This window comes from Andrographis paniculata, unplaced genomic scaffold (assembly GCF_009805555.1).
Source record: "Andrographis paniculata isolate CXL003 unplaced genomic scaffold, ASM980555v1 Contig86END, whole genome shotgun sequence".
Taxonomy (NCBI): domain Eukaryota; kingdom Viridiplantae; phylum Streptophyta; class Magnoliopsida; order Lamiales; family Acanthaceae; genus Andrographis; species Andrographis paniculata.
The window spans coordinates 2,476,762-2,499,380 of NW_026137624.1; the positions used below are offsets into that span (position 1 = coordinate 2,476,762).

Sequence of the window (22,619 nt, forward strand, 5' to 3'; positions counted from 1 at the left end):
GCACTCATGATTATAGTCTTTTTTATTCATTGTTTACAAACTCTCTTGTTGGATTTTCCGATAGCGATTGGGGAGTAGATCTTGAGGAGTCGAAAAAGTACTACCGGAAATTATTTTTTTTATGGTTTTACTATTATTTTTTGATCTTCGAAAAAACAGTCTATTGTGACACTATCAACTTGTGAAGCTTTGAGTATGTTGTTGCATCCACGAGTGCTTGTCAAGCTTTTTAGTTGAAAATTGTGTTCTATCAAATTCTCATTCCGGTTGAGGGTCGTATACAGTTGCAAGTCGATAATGTTTCGGCAATTAATTTGGCCAAGAATCCTATAGCGCATGGGAGAAGCAAATACATAGACATTCGTTACCATTTCTTGAAGGAAGCTGTGAATGAAAGGAAAATTAAATTGAGGTTTTGTAAAATAAAAAGATTTAAGTTACCTATATTTTTACAAAGCCCTTAAGCATGAATCATTTGGGAAGTTGAGGAAAATATTTGGGATGACTTCAACATAAAATTATAATTAAGGGTGGGTGATATGACTTAATTATTATATTCATTGAGAATACTCCTATATTAATTTGGTGATTATATAATAAAGTTTGATATATATTTTGATTTAGTGAATATAGAATAATGAATTATATAATAATATATGATTGAGTGAATATTAAATAATAAATTATTGATATTTATGTTTATCCATTATATATTTATGTATATTGTAATAGTTTTGTAAGTGAAAAGAATCCAGAAATTAAGTTTATTTTTTCCTCCTCAATTGCTTTATATTTTGTTAATTTTCTATTAGTGAACTTAGGGATTATCTCTAACATATATGTTTAGTTGCATTGATTTTACATGACTGTGAAATTTTAGATGATGTGAAAATCTTTAATCTAAACTGGATGTATTGATTGCATATCTTTGAGTTTATGAATTACAATTCAAACATAATATCTGTTTCATATTCCTTCTATTGAATTTCCTTAGGTAGGTTGAATATAATCGTTTGTGTACCACCAATAGTCGAAAAGTCAGTCTGAAAACGTTTTCTGAGCTGAGTGCTAATAATTTATGTTCTCCTTTTTTGGATTGGCATACTTGTAATTGGGCTATCTAAAAATTGTTACTTTACTGAAATTGATCGATTCTTAAACAGAACTTGCCCCTGATTTGAATTTATATGTTTAGAATGCCATAACTTCCACTTTGAATGTGTGTTGAAATTCGATCAGATCTATGCCGTATTTGTTTGATGTGGACTTACGTTGGGAAGTAGAGTGAAATCCCCTGTTTATTTTCCATTGTTTAACTTCAGTAAATTGATTGTATGAAAATGCTTGCATCTTTTCCTGTAAAAATTGATCATTTTTCAAGCACTTGTTTTTCTTTATTGATTTCTTCGCACTATCTACTATTTCTTATGGATGTGTTTGGATGATATTTCATTTAAGTATCAGATTGTTCATCATATGTTGTTTCCTAAAATACATCAAGTTCATACCTATTTTTAATTTGAAATATTAAATCCAAAGATCATTTTTCATTCAAAGTATCATGTCTAAAATATTTCAATTCAACTTGCGTTGACGAATTGTCTCACTGAAGAGTGAAAGCAATAGGGTTGATTATGTTGGGTGAAAATTACAGCATGGAGTAGATAGTGTTAATCGCATCGATCATCATGATATGGATGCATCTCTTTGGAAGATTCTCGGGGGACCTTCCTTGGCATCTAAAGGAGCATTCCTAAATGACGGTAATTTGCAAGTTTCTTTGTGAAGCTATGTGGATGTGGATGATGTTTTCTGATTTTGTTGGTTTAATTTTGGATGGCAGGCGGTGGGAAGAAGAATGTGCTGTTGGTTATTGCCCATCCAGATGATGAGTCTATGTAAGCTTCTGAAGTTTTGTTTCGGTTTGGGAATATGTTTGATGTGACGTAAATAGGTTTTGTGATGTGACATTTTGGTATAGAATAAATAAGTATCAAATGAGATATTTTTTAAAAGGAAATTGTTGGTAAATTGTGCTACCACAAGTAGCAGCTGTGGGTTTTGCATATTATGAAAAGAAAAATCAAGTTTGAAAAAATCTGGTGTACTTAATATGCACACATATGAAAAAATGGCCTGCTGCTGTTTACTATTTTGTAAATTTGTTAAACTTTAATAACTTGATTGAAAAAATTTGTTAAACAGTGTTATACATATGTACATATTATATCATATGTCGAACCGACCAGGAAAACTCTTGAACCACTATTACATGATGAAGGCAATGATGTAAATTTGTTGAATTCGTATTCGTAAAATAATATTTTTCAATGTAAGAAACATACTGAACGTATCAACTTACAAAGTATGCTTAACTTGTAGTTCATCAAGGGATCCAAATAGTTTCAAAGTGTTTGATGTTTCGATGGATTGCATTTATGTATTTCAAGGACAACAGTTGGGAGCACTCTGATGTAAGTCTTCTTGAAGATATATTCAACAACTAGCTAATGATACCAGCGTTACATCAGAAAAAAAATTCAGATTTTTCATCGAGTAACAATTAATTGAAACACCATAATTTTATTTGAAGGGATATAAAATAGTTGAAATAAGCTAAATCAAGGATATTGTAGCTCTACAGCTACTGTAATAAGTCTGATGATGTCTGACTGTGATTTGGGAACTTTAGATAGTGTTGGATTTCAGTACTTAGTTCATTATTTCAGCGAGTTTCCCTTGTAATAATCTGTTTAGCTACAAGACTCCCTAAATGCTGAGTTTTATTCTTCTTTGAATTTAAATAAGCAACATGTCAGCAGTCTTTGCAGTGTAATAATATGATTAAAACAACCCTTCTTTAGGATTGACTAACATTCTTGCAATTCTGTATTGGAAACTTAACTGTTCATTCCAACTACTTAAAAGAAACACTTTTTTTATGCAAGCCATCTAGTAAAGCTATTTTGAGATGAAGAATTTATTTGGATTTTAAAATATCATCTTCTACATATTTGTGTTTTGCCTAATATTGGCCGAACAAGATTGCACCATAAACATATTTTATTTTGCATCTAAAGGTTCTTTGCTCCTGATATTGGTTATTTGATCTCACAGGGTCATAATCTGCATGTACTCTGCATTTCAACAGGCAATGTTTGCTCATGCCGTTCGAGTGACATTACTTTTTTTGTATTTAGCTCCAAAATTGCCTGAGGTCATTATTTTACCTTACCTAAATATTTATTAAAGGAATGTGTGATTTTATGTATAATTGATTAATCAAGTGCAATCTAAATTTTACTATCAAAGTTTAATTTAAGTACATGTAATTTCTGATTCCTTTTCCGAAAATTAAGTAATTGTGTGCATAGGAGTATGTGAAAAAACTAGTGTTTCTTGATAATCACATACAAATTCTTGGACTAGATTCTGTGCTCAATTTATTTGAAGATTAAAAGTTGTTGGTTTTCTTAAAATGGAAAAAAATGCAACTGGTGATCTTGAAAGCTTGTAATGGCCTCTTACCTGTGAATAGACAAAAATTCAAGGCCTTTCAATCTTAATGGCCTTTTCCTTGGTTTTTTTTTTTGTGATATAGGAAAATAGAAATATCAACTTGCTTTGCTTTCCAGATTTGTTCTGCTAATCTATATCGAAAGGTATGCATATTTTTTTTTTTTTAGGAATGTGATTAGGTTGTGCCTTAATATTCTTTGATATGTAAATATAATTATTTACGGTGGCAGAGATGCGGTGTTGCTTCAAGATTACACAGTTTCAAAATGCTTTCCTCTCTAATTAAGTCTGAAATTCTCTGAGCTTATGTTTGCTAGTGTAGGCAATGCAAATGGATTGGGAGATACCAGGAAAGAAGAGCTTTATCTTGCATCTGCAGTCCTCAAGGTAATGCATTTTAAGCTTCAATTATTTTTGAGATTCGAATCAACTGTATTCTCTGTTAAATAGTTAATTTCCCTTTCTGTTTTTGACTTTATATCAAATGCTTTCTCCAACTATTTCGAATTTCATATTTTTTTTCTTTTGATATTAAATTTACTTTGGTTTCAATTTATGCATATTTCGACCCAGCAAGCGAAGGTTCTGGATCATCCAGGTTTACAGGTTCATTCTACTTAGGGTATATTGTTTGGGAGTTTAGATTTTGGGTTACAATTTGAATAGTAAAAAGTTTAAATTTGAATAGTTGTATAATGTGATATAAATAAGTATTAATGTGATGTTTTGAATATAAAATTAATTTTTAGTATAATATAAAAAATAAAAAATAAGTGTTTGATTTGATATTTTTTAGAGGAAAATTTTGTATGAATAATGAAAATTTATCAAAATCTTTCAAACAAACACATCCTTAATCAACCAATGATAGTTCCATTGGGTATATAATAATTTGAAAATTATTAAAAAGCTGCTGAATTATGTAGAAATTTGTTGAACTGTGCCTACAAAATGAAATAAAAAGTTAATTTGTTGAATTATAATATGCTAAATAATGTTGTGAAACTTTTGCTCACCTATATATTGAACAAAAAATTGTTGAACTATAGTGTATTTTAAACGTTTATATTTTGAATTTTTAAATATATACTCTCTTCGACCAGAAAAAAAGTATTTGTTTGGCTGGGTGCGAAGATAAAAAAAAATATAATATTTTAATATAAAAATAAAAGTTATGTAAGGGTATTTCGAAAAATTAATTAGGGAATGTGTTTAATTAATAATGTATATGTGATACAATGATGATGAGAAAATTGTTATTATGTATTTAGAGTAAGTAAAATCTAGTGGACGGAAAAAATAGTTGCTATCTATGGTATAAGTACAAATTTTATAAACAAACTTAAAAGGAAAGTACAAATTTAGTAGACAGAGGGAGTATACGTTAAACCAAATAAAAAATATGGTAATATATATATATATATATGTATGTATAAGAAGTTAAATGCTTGTTATATTGAAAGACAAATGTTGAGCTCTTATTACTATGGAGAACCACGTAAGTAAATTACATGCTAATATGTTGAATCACATACAAAATTTGTTGAACTATATAGAAAACATGCTAAATGCCAATATTCAGCTATGCTTAATAATGCAGCATGCAGTCGACACCTACATTGTAAATTATCAACCTGGTGCTCCTTAATTAATTTCTCATTTTGTGCTCTCTAGATCATTAATTTTGACGATTTTGGTGTCTCGGGACATTGCAATCACCGGGATGTACATCGAGGGGTGAGGTAAGGTTTTGCAGAGATGGGATGGTATACTGTGTGTTTGTGGGTTTGAAAGTCGGGATTTTTAGATGGTAAAATTTTGAATAGAAATGGTTGTTTGACGGTGCTTGATTTGATATTTTGAATGTTAATTGTTTTTCTAGTGTAATAATAATTATAATAATAAAATAATAATAATAGATGTTTGATATCATACTGTTTTAGGTTGAAAAACCCACAAAATAACAGAGAGGCCTAATGCTTTTGAAATTTTTGTATCAACTACTACTGCTGCGTACACCTTGTGAGTGACTATGTTATATTTCTTGTCTGCGATACAGGGAGCTATTGCACAAAGTTTCTGATAGGCATCTCGAAGCATGGGCGCTTGTAAGATACCTTCACTTTTCTTGTCTTTAACTTTAGATGTTTATGTCCTAAACTTGCAAACTCACTACTTCAATATGATTTCACATTCCACTGCGTTTAGATCTAGAGATCGCATACATACTTATGGCAGATATTGTTATTTTTCAGGCAAGCAACAAAATATTACGCAAGTACATTGGACCTGTTGACATTTGGTTATCGATACTTTTTGCAAAGATTTAGATCCCGGTAAAAGCTATGCTGCTATGGCTCAGCATTCTAGCCAATGGGTTTGGTCTGTCTGCTTAGTCCTTCACTTTCAGACAGTTGCAATTTATAAATGTCGATTACTTTGAAAACAGAAGCATAAGATACATATTATATATATATATATATTGTTACTGGCTAGGATAATCTACTACCATTGCTGACAAGTATTCTCTCGCTTCCTCTTGCAGGTATCGGAAACTATTTGTGACATTTTCAAGCTGTGAACACACTTAAGAAAATCAAGTAGGGTACATCTGATTCGTAACTCAAGGAATAGTTTTTTTTTTATGAATTAGGAAAAGCTGTAGAACACATATATTTATTATTATTTGTATGAATGATATTTGTATGAATACAACATATGTGTTGTGTTGATTGTTATAATGTCCTGAAAACTTATATTTTAAAAGTGTGTTGTTCTTATATACCTTATGTGCTATATTTACGACTAATTAGCACCGTGCTGATTAGTCTTAATCCGTCGGATTATATTTTAATCAAATGGTAGAGACGAGAGAGGAGGAAAAAATCATATATGAGTTAGTCCGGGAAAATTGCAAAAAATATCCCACACGTATACTTCATTATTACTTTTGTCCGGTATTTATCTCTCCGGCAAAATATATCCCACATGTTTTCAAAAGTCGTTATTTCTATCCTTTGACCGCGCGTGGCCGCGCGTGATTGCGCGTAAGGTATAACTGTAGGATATTTTTTGCAATTTACTCGACTTAGTCGTGGTTAGTTCTCTTTGGAATCCTTTTATGTAAACTTCACATACAAAATATTTTTCATTAACTGATTTACAGAATTTGAGGAATTAAATCGGTTTTTTCTCTTCTTGGTGGATGATGGAGTTATTAAAGATTGATGATGATGATCAGACAGCTGTAGTGCGGAGAAAAGAATTTACATCTGATTGTGTTTGTTGTTTTGTTGCTCCATTTAAAGTAAGTTAATTTTGGTAATTCAATTAGTGTTGAAAGTATACTATATTGTGAGAGAGAGCAAAATATATTATCATTGAGGATAAAGTTCAATGAGAAAGAACACAAAGTTCGATAAAAAAATAATATAGACTATATATATAACTAAAAGTATCATGATAATAAAAAATAGACAATTTAATTATTTTATTGTATTAGTATAAAATTATTATTTTATTCAAAAAAAATCTCTTATGTGGGATGATGATGAAGGACTACTAGGCCTCTTGTCCTGATCCCATATCTCATTTTTGTGAAACCAATAGTCTATTGATTTATGCTGTAATCTCTTGGACAGCTTTCAATTTGGTATCCATGCTTATGTTTTTTAAATATTATTAATATTGTATTTTTTGTGATATAATTATTATTATTTTTTTTTTAAGTTTCAGTATTTATATTATATCTATATATTTTGTCTACGAATGTGGTTAATTCATTTATTAAAAAATTTATTAGAACCTCAAATTATTATTTTTGTATCTATGAATATGAATGCAGTTTTAAAAGTAGAATTATATTTTTTGTTGACGGTAAGAAGAGTATAATTCGGTTAAAATGACTGTTATTACTTTGCTCCTTTGAAATTATTTTGTTTATACCCTTTAAATATTATTATTGTGTTATTTTATAATTAATATTGTTTTTATGTGATATATTGTATTTTTCAAAATTTTCATTATTAATATTCATTTTGTGTCTACAAATGTAGTTTAATTCATTGATTATAATTTATTAGAACTTCGGATTAATTTCTTTTGTATTTAGAATGTATTTTTAAAATAAAATTAGTTCTTTTGGTTAATTGTATGAAGCCAAGTATAATTAATTAAAAGTACTGCTATTATAATGAGAGTATCGAGCACAATAATAAAAAACATTCCAGTGTTGTGTTTATAAGATGATGATATTGTGCTTTTTTATAGCAGCGCCTTTGCTATCGCTCTATTATTAATTTTCTTTGGATATAGTAAAATTATAAAATTAATTTTATTTATCATTGACGGTTGGATATTAAATTAAAGACATCAAATAGTGTATGTTTAATCAGCACCGTGATAGTGTATTATGCATCAACTAATACATTAACACAGTAACCGAAGCGGTTATATGAATTATATTATTATATATTGTCAGTTCATATTTATTTGTATATTATATTAACATATATTACCATACGTTACCTATTTATAATTTGTGTTATTGTTAGGACTATATTGATTAATATTCTATCAACATGGGAACAACCATCTAGGTTGGTTAGTATCTTTTTTTGTGAATCTACCATAGGAGTCCAAAGACCAAAAATCTATAATATGCAAGCATGTAAAACTAAAGTGTTCTTATGTTGTAAGGACCAACACTCAATAAATCGATATTTTTACATTATAATATCTTATTTATATTTTAGGCTACACTTAATAAGTAAATCATCTACTCTCCTCATCAACTAATAATCTTTTGATTTACTTGTGGCACCTAAATTTAGTACATTACTCCCTCCGTCTCGGATATTTTGTCCGCTTTACTGCAGACACGAGAATTTATGAGGGGTATAATTAGTAAATAATTAAAAATATATTAGTAAAAGTAATTATCGAATAATAAAAATAATTGTAGATTAAGACTAAGATAATTGACTTGTATAATTAAAATTTAAAAAATTATAATTAATTTTTTAAAAATAAAATTAAAGTGTATAATTCTTTTCCAAAAAAGGAAAGCGACAAAATAAGTGGGACGGACGGAAATAGAAACGTGGACATGAGAAGTGGAACGGAGGGAGTAGTATTTTATTGAAGTGTAATACAAACAGACGATTTATGTAAAAACAATTTTGTCTTTGTGTAAAAAATAATCATGTAATGATAAAATAGAAATGTTTTTACATTTACATAGAATGTAAGTTTACTGGAAAAAATAATGAAATGAAAAAATTTGAACGAACAGACTAAAGTAGAAAATTGAAAAGATTTTGAATAGACGAAATAAATATTATTTGTGGATGTTATAAATGAGAAAATGTACTTGTGTTTATTATTAGTAAATAGAGAAAATATTTAAAAGACCAAAAAAACTGAAAATATAGTTTAAGAAAATAAATACTATTTCTACATCTTATTAGACTAAATTTATTCCTATTTTTTTTTATTTATATCTCTAGCCTCCTTTATAATTTGCTTTCCATTTAATTATATTTATCAAATTGATCCTGTAGCACGTGAAGACCGCATGGGATTTGGTAAAAAAAAAATACAAAGTAAAATAAATATAAAACAGAAGTAATAATTTGGTATATAGAGAGAATATATTTTTTAAATTTTTTATTTATTTTAGTAATTAACTATATAGTTAAAATTTTCTTAAATTTTCTTAATTTATTTTTTTAAAAGCTTTTTATTATTAATTCCCAAAAATATATATTTTTGTGATATATTATTTATTTTTAATATTAAAAATTTTCAAATTTAGTATCATAAAATTTTAATTTAAAAAATATATATATATTTAAATTACATCATCATATATATATATATATTTTATAATCATAGAAGATACTTATAAACAAAAATAGTTGGTAATAAATTTCATACAAAATTTTATAAAATTATATAATTATATATGTTTATTATAAAATTGTATAATTATGTTTATTTATATTACTGAAAAAAAATATATTCTACAATTTAAAAATTTTGAATTTTGTAGTATCGTAAAGTATGTCATGTGGTCTTAAGACACGAGATATGACCATGTTTGAATATAAGAAAAATAGGTTGTAATACCATGTTTAATATTTGTGAAAAATAAAAATTGTATATTGACCAAAAAGAGAATTGCAATGTATATATATATATAGGCATATATCTGTAACAATATATAAAAAATATGCTAACAGACCAAAACAAATGTAATTGTATAGGATGTGAAGATCACTATTTATTGTTTATATGAATGAAATAAATATGAGACAAAAGTAATAATCAAATATATGTATATATATATAGAGAGAGATGATATTGTTTGTCATTCTCTTTTTTTTTTTTTTTTCCCTCGCTTTTGTTGAATTACTCTAATTCCTCCTTATATTTCTTGCTCATTTGTACGTTTTGTTTATATTTCTTGCTTTATAATTTAAGTTTTCTTCGAATCATGTGTTCGTTTCATTGTCGGATTACTATTTATTCTCCTTTTTCATCATCAATTTGTTGAACATGGGACATCTAACCCTTAAAGACTTTTTGGAGGACTTCGGAAAATCTTCATAAAATTTTCTAATTGGCATGCTTCATAGACCATTCAAAACAAAATAGAAAAAAAATAAATCCAGATATAACAATGACAATTAATATAACTGTGCTAGAAAAACATCATCCCACTTAATTCATTTATTATATTTAAATTATATTAATATAAATAATGTATTGTTCATAATATTTTATTATATTAATATAAATTATGTACTGCTAACTTCTAAGTCATATATTGTTCATTAAAATGGTAGATGTTTACATCCTGCGCTCTAATAGCAACATAATATTCCCTCCTTTGTCCGTCACATATGATTTCTTTTTTTTTTTCCGGCCAATAACAAATGATTATTTTATATTTTTAATAAATTTATTCATCTTAAATATATTTAACAAATATAAATCAATTGAATTAAATTCTTAATTACTCAAAATCTCTTTATTTTTATTTCTCATTAATAAATAAATATTATTTATCTACTTTAAAACACCTTGTTTTTTTATAAAACTAATTAAGTTAATACTAAATAAATATATAGTGTATTTTTTTTCATTTATATTGTATAAAATTTATTATCTATAAAATAATATTCATATTTTATATATATTTTATTGAGATACAATATACTCCTTCTGTCCCAAGTTGAATGTCTGGGTCACTGTAGAGACTGACAGATAATTAAGAATGTATTAATAAAAATAATTATCCTATAATATAAATAATAATTCTATAATATAAATAAATGTTAAGATAACTAATTAGTTTAATTAAAATTAAAAAAAATAAATTAAAAAATTTAAAATGAGATTAAAATATATAATCATTTTAAAAAAAAAATGACATGAGATGTGGGTCGACAAAAACAGCGATATGGACCTGGTTGGTGAGACGGTGGGAGTATAAAATATTTAAACACAACCTAAAAACAAATGAATCATACAAGGTATAGGAGGTGAATTTCACTATTAAACTAGTCAATTCGACGAGCGTGAATGATGTCATATATTGAAAGAAATAAATGGTGGTTGTGGGTGTGTGCCTCCAGGAATAAAATGAATGATATGATACCATTCTTGCAATGTACATTCGTGTTACATGCCCATGCCCATGCCCGAGCGACAACAGTATTTCTTCCCTTTGTATGCCATGCCTGCCTAACTTCAAAACTTGGGGATATCTTTCCCTTTCCTTTCGTAAATTAAAATGTTGTCATGTTCTACACTATAAGGTGCAGCAGTTGGTTCATAATGAACTTTGGACGCAAAAACAAGAGGAAAGAAAACAAAATAATAACAAGTGTGGAGGACGAAGAGAGGTCAGCAAAATTTGTGGAGGGTTGGGAAAGATGATCAAGAAAGCTGAAGGGCGATCTCCTGCAGCAGTAGTTTCTTCTGAGACGCATTGATTACACCGTTGCACTCTGCATCCGCCAAAACCTCCGTCATAATGGCTGCAGCATGCCCTCTTGGTTCATTCGTTCCCGATGCTCTTCGCAGCATAAACACCTGCCATGCCACGCACAGCAAACATGTATGTACATATCAACGTTTTATCACTGAAACTAGAAAGGTGAGGATGGATTCTGTCTGGAGATTTTATATTCGCCCCGTAACTTTAAGAGCTTTCTACCTGGCCGTGATGTGTTATTTCTAGGCATCCGGGCTGTTGTATAAATGGCTCCCCATCAATCTGCACTGGGAAAGGACTTGAAACGTGTATTTTTACAACTTTCCCTTGTGCCAATCTAGTTGCTTGTGATAGTCCAACCTGCGACGTCACATTTTGAAATTAGCCTTCCTTCAAGCACGAAATGTTTAAAAACAGCCTTCGATAAAACAACCTAGGGATTTCTTGGTGATGTATTTAGATTTCTTTGGCGGAGATTTTACAAAACATGAGGGCTATTTGACTAGTGTTTTTTCTTTCCCGCTATTTTTGGTTCACATAAGCATTGTTAATCATTTCATATTTCACTCAAAATTCAATTTACCTTAACAAGAATCCACAAACCGCAGAAAATTTATATGAGCCTAAAAAGTGTACAAGTAAAATTCCAAACCTGGAGCTTGCCAAGGTGCCATGATCCAGTAACACAAACAACCTCAAGCATTTTGTCGTGCATGCACTGCTGATTGAAATTGTCATCATGTTCATAATCATTTTGCCAGAGTTCAACTCCGCCCATATAGCTGCCAATGTTCAGAACAATTAAGCCCTCCGCATCCTGCATGAAGAAAATTTTAATTAAAGACAAGGTTAAGTTACATCTACATCACCTTTGTTCTAATTACATTAAATACCCATATAAATTTTACTGCATAATTTACCCATGTTAGCTGCTAAAATGTCGACAAACTCTCTATATTTGTGCACATAACAGAAGTTCTGTGCATATATTTCATTAACACAGGTGTGTTTTGCGACAAAATTTACACTAAATATCCTATGTATTTACATTAAAGCACATGTAGTCGAGTACTATATAAAATGTGAAATAAAAAAGATCTCATTGACAACTAGCAATTATGATGGCGTACTTTTGGTATCTCGATATCTTTCTCATCAACCTCAAGCCAAACTTGCCATGGTAAATCGGCACAAGCTCTATCCATCATATCCCGGGCACCTTCTTTTGCATACCTCAATTTATTTACAAACTGTATACAGAGATTTATAAAATATTATATATCCATAAAAGTGAATTCCATGAAAACTTCATAAACCGCAAGTAGATTAAGTTGAAGAACGTCATCTCACCTGGCTGTAAAATTTCCCGGGGTTTTCTTCCCTATTCATATGAAATTCATATGCAACCTTTGCGTCGCATCCGATGCCTATAGAAGCAAAAGGGGAAACAACTCAAACAAAAAAAAGGGCAGAGTCCTTTGCAATATAAAAAGAATAAAAATTACCTAAGTAGTTCATCATAAACTTGGATTTCACTTGACTGGACTTGCTTCCGGGCATTTCTTCTGTTATGTTGACTTTCCAGCGGTCAAGCATTGTGACTGCAGCATGGTCTACATCATGTAAAAATGTGCTCAGGGCACCTTGTCCCTCAATAACAGAAAATCCACCACCCCAATGCAAAACCCTCGACAAATCATTCCCAGTTCCTAAAGGAAGAATAGCAACTGGAGGTGGGAACTCATAGTTATACTTCTCTATTGCATCAAGGACCCATGCAACAGTGCCATCACCTCCGCAAACCAAAACCCTAAAGTAGTGAACATTGCTAAACAGTTCTAACCCAACCTCCGGTCCTTGAGAGGCACCAAGTTCAATTACCTGCCAAAAGTAATATGGAGCATAAGCCAACAGCCAAACAACACTGAAAATGGGGCCATAGATGATGGGCTATGAAGCTCGCAAACACGGGTAATAATAGGAAAAAAATTCGCCCTTTTAAAACAAACAGCAAAATTTGTTTGTATGGATCTTCCAAAGCTAGAAAGAACGCTATAGAGAAGGAAATGCCAGTACTAGAACTGAAAATTGATCCTTCGTGTAGAAAAAAGGGGAGAAGAAACCAAAATCCTCTTTATAGAATGATCATTATGAGACAGAGCAGTATATATAACTGTAAATTACAAATGATCATTGTACTTCACAGTAGGCTCAAGCAAGTAATAACTGATTTTTGTAGGAGTTAAATTTTCACTTCTTGAAAATATTGGCCTTCATTACAAAAGACCTATAAATTAACATACACTTTTAACATAATAAACTGATGGGGAAATGAAATTTTAGTTTATTATTTTGCTGTGTGATATTCAGTTACGACTATTCCTGACATTCCACAAAATTCAGTACCTGTATGCTATCATATGCTAATAAGCTATAGAGGTCCACGACTGCCATTTCTAATACATGATCAGAAAGACACAATCAGTTTTTTGTTTTATTCAATTGAATTACGTTACAAGGTAAAGGAACTATCAACACATGCATCCCAAATTTAATGATCAAATAACATAAAACATAGTTAAGATACTCCGAAAGCAGAACATGTAAAGCAACAGTATAGAAATGCCACCATATCCAACAAAGAATTTCTCTGCCCTTTTAAACTAGTAGTAAAACCAAAACATCTCTGGCAGTGTTCTACTAGCCATTTTCCACTGCCAAAGACATTTTTGGTCTTGCAAGGATCCTAAATTTGTAACTTCAAATAATATAGGGACAAAGAAAAAACTAGGTAAACAATTAAAGAGTAAAGGACTCCACTTTAAGGTTTTTAAATGCAGTTACAAAAGAGACATGAATTGACCTCATGCTAAAATATTTAACAGACATACCAAATTTACTATTCTCCATTACTGATAGATGGCCTGGTGGATACCAATGCTGATATAAATTTGTTGACCATATTAATATTTACCTGAATAGGATTCAATAGCATGTTCAATCTTCGGCGTAGGGTAGGCCCATTTTGTCCTCCACTTTTGCCATTTATAAAGACTAGTAGAGGTCTAGCATCTGAAGGCATGTCTAGAATGGCATACTTCTTCAATTTTTGACAGAAGTTACTGCTATCCTTTTTGTTGGCTGATACACAGAGAGTGCCATTGTTTATGGGACCTTTGCTAGCATTCGTATAATGATTAATGGTTTTCTCATTGCTAGAATAATGGAATCCCGCAAGACTCCTTAGAGCATTGAGAATTGCTCTTTTGGCATCAAAACTTTCTTGCTCCTTTCCATTAACCAATCGATTATTTCCAGGTTTACTGCGATGATGCTTCTTTCTTCTCTCTCCACGAACTGTCGGGTCAATGACTTCTTCGGTAGAGGGACCCAGCATATCACTCTTTGTATTTTTAACACAAAGTGGAGAAAGAATTACTCTTCTAAGAGAACCTAGATCACAATCATCACCAAATTCTTCGGACATTTTGACTTGGCACTTAACATGTATTATGCGTTGACACCACACGCAGTACCAAGCTGGAGAGGCATCAATAAAGGGCATGCCACAAGGTTCATCACAGTAAAAGCAGAAGGCGGACATCTCTGGGTTTTCATCCAGATTGACCCATCTTTCTGACCAGTGATGCTGCACTTTATCATAACCAGCCTGTGCAACACATTTACAATCTTTTGCTGCAAACCGAGAACAATGAAGATGACTTGCAACACCGCAGACAGAGCAACGGTGTATCGGGGATTGAGACGTTGATTTTGTTCGTAAAGATTGAGGATACAGTAGCGATGTTAGGCAGACACAGCATGTGGATGGTGGTCCACCGGAAGCAACATCGTACATCCATGTGTGATGTGATAAGGGAACTTTCAGCTTCTTCCAGGCTTTTTTCTTTGCCCTGGAAGCAGCTTTGAGCCAATCAAGAGATGCTTTTCGCTGCCATTTCAGGAACGCATAGACCAGAGCAAAAAGTCCAAAAGATCCAGTAATAAGCCATCCGAAAATGTAGCCATAATCCAGGGTAGAACTCGCAAGTAAGAACCTTAGAAGAGGAATACTGATGTCATTCGTCATGAATGTAAAACTACATTATCATCTTGATTCTTGATCAGGGGAAGAAGCTTCAAAGTTTCTACAGGTTATCAATCTCTGCAGAAAGAAGATGAACACATGAATGGGGATGATTTAGAGCATAAAGAAAAAACTACAGAAAAACGAAATGCCTTAAAAATAATGGCTTGTCCTCTAGCAACTAATCACCAAACATTAAGCTTGAAAAGTTATATACCAACAAATGCCATGTAGATTACTGACTGCCACCATTAATATAAAGAACAAATAACATCATCTGAAATTCCTAGCAGCAAAAAGAATGTAGATCTGTGCATAGAATTTGATATGATCAAGCACAAGAAAAGTAGAAAATTCTTTAAAGATACCCCACAGTTAACAAAGGCCTGCTTTCTCCTTTATGAACCTTCAATTCGGCGAAGAATTCTCAAACAGGCACCAAGAGCACCTAGAGGAATATAGACAAACACAACGAAACAAAATTGAGCACCTACTAAATGTAATAACAAATCAGACGCAAATAAGAATTGGGGAAAATACCATAATTCAACAAAGAAACTAAGAAAGAACAAAACAAATTCATCAATACATCCTCACACCAGCCAGAACAAACTCCCCAGTTTATAAGATCACGAAAACGTTCTTTACTCAAGATAGGCACAAAAACAACGCAACGAAATCTCCCTTCTCTAACAACATAAACCCTATAAATCCACACAGATCACGATCCAATTGCTGCCGCGAAGACGTTATGTCTAGCGATCACAATCAAGTTAAATCATGAAACAGAAAAGAACAACAAACCATCAAACGCAATCGCATGAATCTGGTTCAAAATCAAGCCCATAATCACAGAGCATCCAAACACAAGCAAGGCAAGGACGGGGCGGGGCGAAATCAAAATTCGAAAGCGGCACACGAAGACAGGAGAAGAAAACAAACCTGAGGATCGGTGCGCAGCGAAATCCCTCAAGCAGAGACGGAATTCAATCAAGCGACGGAAGGAATCAAGAATTGTGAGGAACCATAGATGAAAAAAATAGCAGAGAAAAGAAAAAGAAACGAAAGGTGTCTTCTTTTTTCCCTATTTCGTATTGGGAATGAGTCGGCAGGCGGAAAGGGTAAAGAATGGAGCGTGCAGGACGCGAATCTGCTGCGCAAAAAACACGGCGGCTACTTCGGAAAGACCAAAGCGCTCGCTCACTGCACCCTTGGGTTCAACTTCAATCCGCACACTGCACTTTCTGGGCCCTTCTTTATTTGTAACGTACGTTCAAGATTTATACAATTCTGTTGAACGTATTTTGCATATTACGGTACAGTAGATTCACCGTACTGTTGCCAAACCATTTGATCCATCCTACCTAGTCCTATATTACATTAATTTTTTAGTTGGTTTTGTTTGAAGGATTTTGGAGGATTTCCACTATTTATTCAATTTTTTCCCCCAAAAACATCAAATCAAACACCTATTTTTCATTTTTTATATTATACTAAAAAATAATTTTACATTCAAAACATCACATCAACACCTATTTATATCACATCATACAACTATTCAAATTCAAAATTTTTACTATTCAAATCCCAATCCAAAATCCAAACTCCCAAACAAACACACCCTTAGATTTGTCTATATTGTTAGTTAGGCATTAATTTTATCATTTATGAATTTGAATTAAGTAAGCTACACAAATATATAAATATATACTTACTCCGTCGGATAAATTACTTTTTTACCCTTATGAATATATTAGTGTAAAAAGTTGTGGCAATTGTGTAATAATAATGAAAAAGTAGGGATAGTCTTAGGGTGATATGATTATTTATAAAAATAGTGCTATTGTTTTTTGGGACGGACAAAAATAGTAAATAAAACTGGAACGGATAGAAGAGTATATAATAATACAAATTATTTTTATATAATGGAAAAATCATTTAACATGAAACAAAAAAAAAATGTTTTTATTTCAAATCACTCAATTTAATTATAAAATAATGTAAAAAAATTAAAATTACGCAATGCTATGAATAGAATTGAAAAAGAAATATAAATATTTCAAAATACTAAGGTTGTGTTTGGTACAGAGAAATGGAAATGATATCATTTCTCTTGTTTGTTTGAGTCAAGAGAAATGAAACTTGAGAAATAAATCATTTTCGTTTCTCTGTTTTCATTTCTCTCCCATATGCAGAGAAATAGAGATAAATGATGTTGCAGTATATATATTTTTTAATTTTTAAAATTTTTTTACTATTTAATTTTTATAATTTTTTAAAAATTATATTATTTTAATTTTACAAAAAACAAACTTAATTTATTTTTAAAGTATTTAATTTTTACGACATTTTAAAAAATTGTACTAAAATATAATCTTAAAAAACATCGTATATAATTTATAATTTTTTTAAAAAAAATTTACCAAAAATATTTTTCATGAATTCTCATTCGTTAAAACTCTTTTTTTATCGTGTTAATCATTTATTTTTGTTTGCTCATTCATATATCTGCATTTTTTTTAGATTTCTCAAATCAATTCTCCGTTTTATCAAACAAGAGTACTCAATTCTATTTCTCTCCAATTCTATTCTCTACTGTCATTTCTCTGCAATTCTATTCTATGTACCAAACGCCCCTAAAAATGACCATGAGGATTACATTTAGAGCATTTTAAATTCAGATAAATTTTAGTTTTGAAAGTAAATTATTGTATTAGTATATATTTATTTTATAAACAATATCTTTAAAAACCATAAAAAAAAAATGTATTTCTATTAACATTCAGCATATCATTACTTATATTTTAAAAAATAATTATTTTCAAAATACATATTATATATATTATTTCATACTTTTTGATCTCTCATATTTAAAAACTTCTCAACTATTAGTTCACAACTTATTAAATAATAATAATAATAAATTGATCAACGTCATTTTTTTAATATTTTATTTATCTGTTTTTTCAAATTTTTATAAAATTTATCTACTAAATCAAATTTACAAAAATCATATAATTTAATATTTTATTTATCTGTTTTTTCAAATTTTTATAAAATTTGTCTACTAAATCAAATTTACAAAAATCATATAAAATTCTGTTTTGTAATTTTAGAAATTTATAGTTTATTAATGTTAATTATATAAATTAATCAAAATCAATTTATATTATATTTTTGAAAATATTAAATTTGTTGATTATAATACTATAAATTTGGTGCATGATATATGCAATCGTAATTTACTTTATTTATTCAATTTTGATAGTTTTAGGAATTTATAATTTAGTCAAATCTAATTATATAAATTAATAGCAAATTCATTTGTTTTTATATTTTAAGAAATATAAACTATGTTGATTATAATATCATAAATTTGGCTTATAATTTATGCAATTGTAATCTATTTTATTTACTCATATATAATATGGAACATTAATTGAATAAATTAATGTATACATATACTTTTACTTCTTTAAATTTTTAAGTCCAATAAATTGAATAATTTTATTATTTCGAAATATTGTTTAAGTCTAATAAATCAAATAATTTCATTATTTCTAATTGGTCTTCCTTTTTATACCTTAGGAGAATGACTTTTCAAATTAAATCACTTTCTTTAAAAGTTTTGGGATAAACTCTTTTGCCATATTATTTAACATTACTTCTGTTCTCTTTGAACATATTGTCAATAGCTATCATCAGTGACTAGCATTTAATAAATTTAAATAAATAATAATGCCGGAATAAATCAATATTTTTAATAATAAAAAAATTATAAAAATTTTGGCTTGGGGTCAGATCTTCCAAACCCTGGTGTAGTTCCGTCCCTGGCTATCATCGGCAGTGGCAGAACCAGAAATATTGTTTAGAGGGGGCTCAATGTTAAAATAATATAAAAAAATTAAAAAGTAAAATAATTAAAATATTTTTTAAAACTTGAATATATATTAAAAAAAATGTATAATTTTACAATAAAAATAAAAAAACTAAAATCTTTTTCTACAAATTAAAAACAAGAGGAAATTTTACTATAAAAATAAAAACAAACTACTTTGACTAAAAAAAAAAACAAACAAAGAATTCAACCGATTCATAGAACACAAAATTGAATAGTCGCATACATACATATAATGTAGTTATAACCTTACGGCGTATATACCAAATTAAATTCTATAAATTAGAGATGAACTAAAGATATAAAACTCAAATATTACTTAAATTAAATTAAATTAAAATTTATTTACAAATCCTAAATTAGCCAAACAGATAAACAAAGTAGAAAATGAACATAAATCATTAGCAAAAACTTAAATTAATAATATTTATATATACTTATATCATATAACATAACAGTTTATATAAAATAAAGACAGTAAAACACTCACATAAAGAGAGAGGAGGACTCCAAATAACGGTGGACCGGAGGCGGCCGGCCGGCGAGCTCGGGATAGGGCAGCGGCAGACAACAGTGGCCTGGGTGATTCAAGTGAAAAGACGAGTGAGAGCAGAGACAAATTTGATGCAATTTAATTTATTTTTATTATATAATAAAATTTAATTTATAAATTTACTAAATATATAAGTGAGCTAGCTCAATACAGTAGAAAAAATATCAAGCCAAAGCCCACTTTAGTATCCATATCTTCCGTAAGAGCCCAATTTTATCATCTTTTCCAATTCTTCAATTCAATCAGCGCGACTGCAACTCTTATATTTGGAAGAACATCGCCCACAACGGCGATCCGACGAAATCGAGGGGGCTGAATGATTATAATCTAGGGTATGCTTTACTACTCGTGGGGATTTTCTTGTTGGCTCGATGGGGCTTCAACCTCCCCGAGCCCCCTATTACTTCCGCCACTGATCATCCGTATTGTGTCTAGTTGCTCCAAATATTGCATAATGTATTGTTGATGCATTTCATTGAGTACATTAGCTGATTCATGACCGAAAGTGAGATGATATAGTGAAAAACTCCTATTTATGTGTACCCATAATATTTTTGGCGATAGCAAATGACATTTCTTTGGTAAATCTTTGATCATCTTTTCTTTTTATGATGTTAATGATAATTTTATTGGCAACTTGTGTTTATCCATTAGTTTGTGGATTGTATGGAGTTGAATGATATAGTCTAACGGCAGCTGGAGACGACTGGACGCACCACCACACATGGCCGGAAAATGGCAACGGAAAAGGGATTTCCACCGTGATTTTTGTCGGCGGCGCGTGAGTGGCGGATGGCGGTGAAACTTCGGGGGTCGGCCGGCGATGACAAGTCGGATCATATGGTGCCGGAGGCGTCGACCTGATCCCGGAGGCTGACCGCGAACAGTGGCGGCGGACCTTAGAGTTTCAAAAATGATTTATGGAAGCTGAAAATTTAAAACTATAGTCAAAATCTCAAAATTGGAAGACCTCTAGGTACATTTCAGATTAAATGTACCTGGAGAAACGTAGGTTAGAAGGTTGTCTAAACTAAATCTACTAAATTTAAAATTGAGTATCTCAAATATATCAACACCTATGAATGTTAAACGTTCATCCGTGGGAATTGAATAAGGAATTCCAAATTGGTGAATGATATGCCCTTGCACGAATCCTATTGCTTTTTTTGTGTACTCTTCTTTGAAAGAATCGCTTCAGCAATTTTGCGGAAAAAAAAATCGATTGCCATAATGATGAAATAGTGATTTTTGGATGAAACAGGATGATTTTTTCATATGATATCAATTACCCATGATTTGAACAACCATAGTTCGGCCGAAGCTTGGAGTTCGATACTAGGCACATGATTAAGAGAACCAAATTACTGGCATGCCTTACATCTTTTGCATATCGTACACAATAATCAAAGAACTTCGTCCAACAATACCCAACTCGATGAATCTCCCATCTTATATTAAGACTTGCCCAATGTGCTCCACAGATTCCTTCGTGCACCTCTTTCATGACAATGAATGTCTCATCTAACCTTAAACACTTAAACAATACACCATCTAGTGTTCGTTTGAACAAGGTGTTTTCAAACAAATTAAACCAGATAGCTTTCAATAAGACATTAACATGAATTGCTGAATTTGGAGTTTTCAAGTAACTAATAAGTTCTTGTTTCAAATCTGATGTATTGGTTTATTCGGCTCTTGCATTTGCATATACGAAAACTTGTGTAACTCTAATGAACCTTTCTTTCTTTGAATTAGAGGCATGTTGTGCTAAATCACTTATCTGACCATTCCCATAATGAAGTATGTGTTCATAAGTGACGTTATTTATACTAGAAAAAAGCGAATGCACTTTTACCATATACTCTATAATCAGGGATGTTTACACATGTAACTTCCTAGCACTTGATTGATAACCAATTGAGAATCACATTTGATAATCACTAACTGCACTCCTAGGGATCGATAAATTTACCGAAAAAATTGGTATACCGACTTACCATACTGAAAAATATTGAATTTACCAAAAATTTTGGTATACCAAATTTTTTAGTACGATATCGATACCAATTTTAGAAAGTTGCGGTATTTTGGTATTTATGCCATATTGAAGGTTTTTTATTAAATCATTTTAAAATATATTTAATAGTTAAAAATATTTTATTTTGTATTTTATCTTATCAACAAAAACTCTAATCTCTAAGGCGGTCTAACCTTAATTTTCCAATTCTCAATCTCAAATTCAATTTCTTCGTCCCCATATACCCTTTCCTTCTCCACCGTCGTTGTTGCCCTAGCACCCATTCTCATCCCGATTTTTAACCGTCTGTTGCACTACAATCTTAATCTTGCCTCTTGCTCTCCCCGACGCTTGCAGGTCGTAAGCTTCTCCTGTTGTCTCCCACTCTCTTGTTGTCTCTCTTGCAAGCACGTTTTTCTCCTTCATCCAATATTGCTCGCCATTGACGCAAAGAAGGCTGCAAGTTGAAATAATTCCTCCCAAGACCAAGGTTTAAGCATAATTTTTTTTTCAATCTCTCTTTTTTGTTGACTTGCGTTTCTT

General features: G+C 30.5%; 2 protein-coding genes across 4 annotated transcripts; one reads left to right on the forward strand and one right to left on the reverse strand.

Annotated features, from left to right (window-relative positions):
• Positions 1 to 1,693: 1,693 nt before the first annotated feature.
• Positions 1,694 to 6,143, forward strand: LOC127242019 (probable N-acetylglucosaminyl-phosphatidylinositol de-N-acetylase). Its single transcript, XM_051261352.1, has 9 exons — positions 1,694 to 1,763; positions 1,844 to 1,898; positions 3,081 to 3,151; positions 3,842 to 3,906; positions 4,081 to 4,125; positions 5,194 to 5,261; positions 5,579 to 5,627; positions 5,775 to 5,901; positions 6,065 to 6,143. The coding sequence occupies exons 1-8, from the start codon at positions 1,694 to 1,696 to the stop codon at positions 5,847 to 5,849; spliced, it is 498 nt and encodes a 165-aa protein (XP_051117309.1). The 3' UTR covers positions 5,850 to 5,901; positions 6,065 to 6,143.
• Positions 6,144 to 11,162: 5,019 nt separating this feature from the next.
• On the reverse strand, positions 11,163 to 16,852 carry LOC127242155 (diacylglycerol kinase 2). 3 transcript variants are annotated; one of them, XM_051261578.1, is made up of 9 exons: positions 16,551 to 16,852; positions 15,982 to 16,056; positions 14,496 to 15,686; positions 13,027 to 13,402; positions 12,872 to 12,948; positions 12,652 to 12,771; positions 12,174 to 12,338; positions 11,744 to 11,881; positions 11,163 to 11,619 (listed from the first exon to the last, which is right to left on the reverse strand). In XM_051261578.1, exons 3-9 carry the CDS (start codon positions 15,609 to 15,611, stop codon positions 11,464 to 11,466), a joined length of 2,148 nt encoding a protein of 715 aa, XP_051117535.1. In that variant the 5' UTR covers positions 15,612 to 15,686; positions 15,982 to 16,056; positions 16,551 to 16,852; the 3' UTR covers positions 11,163 to 11,463. The 3 variants fall into 3 exon arrangements, with proteins under 3 accessions (XP_051117535.1, XP_051117534.1, XP_051117536.1); XM_051261577.1 differs by having other exon boundaries at positions 15,977 to 16,056; XM_051261579.1 differs by lacking the exon at positions 15,982 to 16,056.
• Positions 16,853 to 22,619: the final 5,767 nt, after the last annotated feature.